Raw genomic sequence first — 6,624 nt, forward strand, 5'->3', positions numbered from 1 at the left:
TCCATTCATATTTCCCTCAATCCTGACTAGTCTCCCAGTCCCTGCCACTGAAAAACATCCCCACAGCATGATGCTGCCACCACCAAGCTTCACTGTAGGGATGGTGCCAGATATCCTCCAGACGTGACGCTTTGCATTCAGGCCAAAGAGTTTAAATCTTGTTCTCATCAAACCAGATAATCTGGTTTCTCATGGTCTGAGAGTCCTTTAGGTGCCTTTTGGCAAACTCCAAGCGGGCTGTTATGTGCCTTCTACTGAGGAGTGGCTTCCATCAGGCCATTCTACCTTAAAGGCCTGATTGGTGCAGTGCTGCAGAGATGGGAGAACCTTCCCGAAGGAGAACCATCTCCACAGAGGAACTCCCGAGCTCTGTCAGTAACAGTCTGGTTCTTGGTCACTGACCAAGGCCCTTCTCCCCCGATTGCTCAGTTTGGCCGGGTGGCCAGCTCTAGGAAGAGTGGTGGTGGTTCTAAACGTCTTCCATTTAAGAATGATGGAGACCACTGTGTTCTTAGGGACCTTCAATGTACACTGTCAACTGTAGGACCTGTATATAGACAGGTGTGTGCCTTTCCAAATCATGTCCAATCAATAGAATTTACCACAGGTGGACTCCAATTAAGTTGTAGAATCATCTCAAGGATGATCAATGGAAACAGGATGCACCTGATCTTAATTTCGAGTCTCATAGCAAAGGGTCTGAATACTTATGTAAACAGATTTAGACATTTGCAAAAATGTCTAAATCTGTTTTTGCTTTGTCATTATGGAGTATTGTGTGTAGATTGATGAGAAATGTTTTTATTTAAATCATTTTAGAGTGAAGCTGATAACATAACAAACAGTTGATGGGTCTGAATACTTTCTGAATGTACTTTGTATATATATTTAAGCAATAAGGCACCTTGGTGTTTGTGGTATATGGCCAATATACCACGGCTAAGGGCTGTTCTTATGCGTGACACAACAGTGCCTGGATACAGCCCTTAGCCGTGGTATATTGGTCATATACCACAAACATTGAGGTGCCTTATTGCTACTATAAACTGGTTACCAATGTAATTAGAGCAGTACAAAAAAAAATAATTCATACCCGTGCTATACAGTCTGATATACCACGACTTTCAGCCAATCAACCTTCAGGGCTCGAACCACTCAGTTCTCACACTCACACACACACACACACACGTGTTGTCTGTCTGTTTCTCTCTCCCTCAGAGGCTCACTCCAGAGAGGATCATAGTAATGGTAATACTAGAGTGGTGTCTGTGTGGGGTGTTAAAGGGTGTCTCAGCTTCTCACATTAACGGGGAATCTCACACATGACCACCTCTCCATCAGTACAATTGAACAAGCATCTTGGTCTCAAGCGTCACACTAAAGTCGGCTTGTTTACCTTCTCAAATCAATGCTGGAATGTTCACGCTCTAGTTTAGCTGCTAGCACATGAACTGGAACACAGCCAGATTCAAATTCAACATTGGATGCAAAGCAGAGGGCTGAAAACATGGCCTGTCTGTCCGTTTGGAGTTAGAGTTGAAGAGGTGGCCACCTGGTGGATTAGGGTGTAACAACACAACTCAAGTCACTGCAGCAATGGGGCAACATGGTATAATTTGACCGATTTTAAAAAATAAAAAAAACATATTTTTATTTTTTATATTGGCTTCAGTTTACCTCCATTGTTTTACTGGTCTGTCACTATGATAAACTCCTTCCTTTAAACGTTCACCACAAAACCCAATGGGAAGAGTTCCTAAAAACAGGTTCTCATTTGGGTGGGTGCTGCCAATGGGATGGTATTGGGAATGATTATATGGGTGACAATGCTGGTGGTCTTGGGTTCAGCTCACTTTAAAAAAACGAAGCATATCTGTTTGTTCACTCTAAAGCAAAAACAATGTCATTACTAGAGGTTAAAAATGTTTTCTTGTCGTCAACCGTTTCCCTTGGGCTGAACCCTAACCACAGACCGGCATTTCCTCTAGAGGTGGTTGTGGGTGGCGGGGTGTGTTCCTCTCCTACCACGTGCCATGGTGATGAAGAATGTGTGTGTGTGCTAAAGTGACTATTCCGCCCTGTGCGTTTTCTCAGCCCACAGTGACAGAGGACTTTGGCCATCTCCCCCCCGAGCAGCGCAGGAAGAGGTTACAACAGAAACTAGATGACATTGGCAAGGAGTTGCAGAAAGAAGTGGACCAGAGGTGTGTGGGGGAGTTTTGACTGACTGCTTTGACAACCATCTCTGTGACTACTGACAACTTCTCCCAACATAGTATTCCTGTGTGTGTGTTGTTTACCAATTACTGCACTTCACAGGGGATGCATTTCCACAGAGAATCAATCCACCTCTCATCTCCTCTCTTTCCCTCTCTGTCTGTCTGTGTGTGTGTGTGTTGCTCGGTCTCTCCAGTGAGGCCCTGGAGAAGATGAAGGATGTGTATGAGAAGAACCCCCAGATGGGAGACCCTGCCAGTCTGTCTCCCCAGATCAACCAGACAGCCCAGAACATGGAGAGACTGAGAGGAGAGCTCAACAAGTATGAGGTAATGGACTCCCCTCTACTGGCCACAGTCATGTACTGCATGCAATGTTCCCATATGCAAGCTAGAATACATATTGTTTGTTACCTCTTCACATAATTCTTTGTAAACACAGATCTCGTGTTTTTCTTAATTTAATATACTAACCCTTCCCTCTCTTTGACTTGGTCTCACTCACAATCTGTCACGAGCACAATCTATAGGAAACAATGGTATATTTCCTCTGTGCTTTGTTTCGCAGTCATGGTTGACAGAGGCAGGAAGGCGAGGGGACTCGATGCTCAGGAGAGATACGTTACCAGAGGATGCGATGAGCTACAGGTCTCACTCCAACAACAACGGCAGCACTCACGAACCATACAGGTTAGAAACCAGACGCTGAGGCTTCACTCGTGGCTGTCAGTGAATGTACTGTAGTCATATATCTACATTTATTATTAAGCATATGTGTGTTTCTCCCTCCAGCCCTGACGGAACCCACTCTGAAGAAGGCAGCCCAGATCCCTCTCAGGCCATCTACGCCGAGTTTGACGACGACTTTGAGGAGGAGGAGGAGGAGCTTGTCGCTCCCATCGGCCAATGCACAGCCATGTACAACTTCCCAGGTAGGTGTGGATGGGTCACAATGACACCAATGTACTCAACACTATTGTGGTATAACACACTTGTACATGGCGATAGTGTAACATGCTGTCATGTCCCTGCTAGGTGCCAGCGAGGGGACCATCACCATGCAGGAGGGGGAGGTGTTGTCTGTAGTGGAGGAGGATAAAGGTGACGGCTGGACCAGGGTCCGCAGGGCCAACGGGAACGAGGGCTACATCCCAACATCCTACGTCAGCATCAGCCTCAGCAAGTGACCCGACACCCATCCCACCCGCACAAGGCCTGAGGGAACGGCCAGTCATCACTGATGATGATTCCAAAATACTGTGGCAGCTCTCTCATGGGACCAATCAGAAAGAGGGAAAAAAGGCACTGTGGGCGGAACCATCTGGGTGTCCATAAGGAGACTACTAGGGCCAATCGAGTCGCTTTGATTTCCTCGCTGAGATGCGCACCCATGATTTCTTTCCCCTGCTGGCCAGAGAAGATGCAGTCAATTGGGCTTTTGGTTCCTTCTGGCTTGCACTTCTGTACCAGGTCACTATACTTACCACAAGCCACACATTTTCATCGTAGTTCTCCTTGATATTATCACAGTGCGGTTGTGGTTTAGTAGTGGATATCATAGCAGGACTGCTGATATAGATTAGAATGCAGCACCAACCAACATGTTCATATGCCCTCACCTCACTGTGGGAAGGCTTCTCCTTTTCACAGTGAGAGGGAGAGAAGTGCTGTTGTCAGGGCTGTACTGGAGCGTTTTGACATTAGGGTTGTGGTCAGTAAGGATAAAACGTTTTGAAACAGAGGTACTACCTGAACTTGTCCAATGAGAACACAGTGCTACAGTGTGCCCTACTGAACAGGAGCCGGGATTAAGAGGAAGTTTCCCTGACACATTAGTAAGCATAACCTGCTCTGTCTCACTCCCATGCAGCCAGAATGTAAACGGATCACATTCTTGCTCTTCGTATTTGCGCACGGCGTTTTGGACAAATAACATTTTCTCAGATAAAGGAAGTGTCTCAACACAGATCTCTGGGCACTGCATTTCAGTAGGAAAGCCCTGTTGACACAGCCCCACTATTCAGATCAGATATACTCACCAGTTAGCGTGACTTCATTTTCTTGTGCTCTGCGGTATAAATAGATTAGCCACCCACAAGGCCAAAGACTGCCAGTAAAGGCCCCTTACAGGGACATGCACATACTGATGGCAATAAAGAAATGTTTCAGACAATCACAGCCGTAGCTTCACTACAGCTCAGATTCAAGCCATCGACATAAATGGCCTATACGAGAGCTCTTTTATAGCTCTCGATTCTGAATAGTAAATAATGAATTGTTTGTATTGAGAATATAATTTATTAAGTATGTGTAGGTTGCTACATTTTAAAAGAGTTCAAGTTTAAGGCATGTTTTGGTTGATATCATAGGAGTTAACTCTCATTTGTACTTTTCCCTGCAAACACGGTGGACTGTCTGTATCCAGAGGCGAGATGGATACCAATAAATTGTTGCAGACAGAATATGTGCAACGTTAATAAGACTATCGTATTTATGTTATAAAATAATATATTTTTTAGCTATCACTACACCACTATTGTCTTCTTAGCTTTTTAACCTGTTGAATAAAGATGTGTACCTTGGTCAGGTGAATGTGTCCATTTTGTCTGGGGTTTAATAGGCGCTGCAGTTTTGAGCCACGGTGGAATATTCCTAACGTAAAAACTCACTCGCACGTCCAGGTGCCTTTTCTGGTTAAAAGCATTGTGTGTATATATACCTAACATCCAAATGTCTTCTGTTTTTTAAGGCTAATAAATGTAACACACATTTCAAAGTTCAAGTGGTTGTATAATTTATTCATGTTCTTTTTATTGTAAATATTTGTCTTGCATAGAGCCATCCGTTGTAGTATTATTATTATTATTATTATTATTATTATTATTATTATTATTAAGAGAGCAAGTTCTTCCCCAAGAAGCATTTGAATGAGATGAGAAAATACCTAGAAATATCAGGAGCATGTACATACTCTTAAAGGGAAAGGCTGTTGGAGTCTCCTTAGGGGTTCTTCAAATTGAAACTGTGGGGGGACCCCGATAAGTTCTTCGAAGAACCCCTTTTAATGGATCCTCAAATACCCCCCCCCCCCCCCTCCTGTTATTGATCATATGCATAACAATATTTTAGTTATCAGTGTTTATAATTATTTTAGTGGCAAAGCAGAATAAAACAAATATTTCCAATGACAAACCACTGTTCCCTGGTAGGCTAACTGCCTTGTTCAGGGACAGAACGACAGATTTTTACCTTGTCAGCTCAGGGATTCAGTCCAGCAACCTTTCAGTTACTGGCCCAACGCTCTAACCACTAGGCTACCTGCCGCCCCAAATGGTTAATGTGTTGATGTATCCATAGCCAGAATGATTTTTCAGTGTATGGTGATCGAACAGGTTTCCTGTTCTATGTTCTAGTCTGTGAATCCCAAAAATAGTAATTATACAGATGATTAACAAAACATGCACATGACCAGTATTCATACCTTGGTTTTTCTGGTAAATGTGAATTTAAAACAACTTGTGTTAGTGGTTTTCATACACATACCATGTCCATAATGTTGAGGCCTATGGGGTATTCTTTAAAGAAGTAAGGGAGGAGGATGCTAAATGTGATCTGCATACCAATACCAATTGACATAACTTTGTATGCCTCATCTGTATTGCCGCAGACACAAAAGTGAGCAGTTCAGTCCTCTGCACCCAATACAGCCAGCCTTCAACATATTCTTACAGCCCACATATTCTTACCTCTTTGGTGATTGATTTCCATTGGATTGTCCATCTTCTGTTTTAGAAAGATTTTCACAAATATAAAAAGACAGATGGTATCATCATAAAACAGTATCAATTTCGATCATACAGGGGACAAACCTTACCTTAAACGGAGTAGATCTTTACATTGTTCAGTTAAGTGACTTCCCTTGCTGTCTCAAATTAAAATCCAAATGTTTCTGTTGGGCAGTTAGGTTCCTGCAAGAACCCCCAGCAACTAAGGAGGTTCCTCACAGAACCCAACCTCCTACAGGGTTCTTTGAAGAAACTTTTAGGGGCAATTTTCAGAACCCTAAGGTTCTTCAAAGGACTTTGAAGAACCCTTGTTGAACCCCTCATTTTTAGAGTGTATAGCAGAGTCACAGCAGATGGCACTATTGCTGTAGTGTATAATTTCTTGTGATCTGATATCCAAACAGCCTTGTCCTCTATCCTGCTCTCTCTGAGCAGGGTATTCAAACAATGTATTAAGCCTTCCTAAACCTGTTTATTATCATGTACACCAATAATTTGCATGCATCATTAACACCTATTGACTTGAAAACATACCAACTACAGAGGTTATTTTCACGCATGTCCTACTAATCACGGTGCTCTTGCTCTCATTCCGAACATTGGCCTCTGCTTGATCAAAACGA

The 6,624-nt window shown here is 43.3% G+C and overlaps 1 protein-coding gene across 8 annotated transcripts in view; it reads left to right on the forward strand.

Annotated features, from left to right (window-relative positions):
* trip10a (thyroid hormone receptor interactor 10a) overlaps positions 1–4,992 on the forward strand; it is a 22,526-nt gene extending 17,534 nt beyond the window's left edge. For 4 of the 8 annotated variants that reach the window (XM_036941094.2, XM_036941099.2, XM_036941096.2 and 1 more), the window contains 6 exons: positions 1,219–1,248; positions 2,095–2,204; positions 2,414–2,546; positions 2,785–2,906; positions 3,009–3,148; positions 3,252–4,992. In XM_036941094.2, the coding sequence (XP_036796989.2) occupies positions 1,219–1,248; positions 2,095–2,204; positions 2,414–2,546; positions 2,785–2,906; positions 3,009–3,148; positions 3,252–3,403 (687 nt within the window). In that variant the 3' untranslated portion in view covers positions 3,404–4,992. The remainder of the gene's footprint in view (positions 1–1,218; positions 1,249–2,094; positions 2,205–2,413; positions 2,547–2,784; positions 2,907–3,008; positions 3,149–3,251) is intronic. The other 4 variants (XM_036941095.2, XM_036941100.2, XM_090196468.1 and 1 more) reach the window with 1 other exon arrangement.
* Positions 4,993–6,624: the final 1,632 nt, after the last annotated feature.

Source organism: Oncorhynchus mykiss, chromosome 13, assembly GCF_057628025.1.
Source record: "Oncorhynchus mykiss isolate SJ-2025 chromosome 13, ASM5762802v1, whole genome shotgun sequence".
Lineage (NCBI taxonomy): Eukaryota > Metazoa > Chordata > Actinopteri > Salmoniformes > Salmonidae > Oncorhynchus > Oncorhynchus mykiss.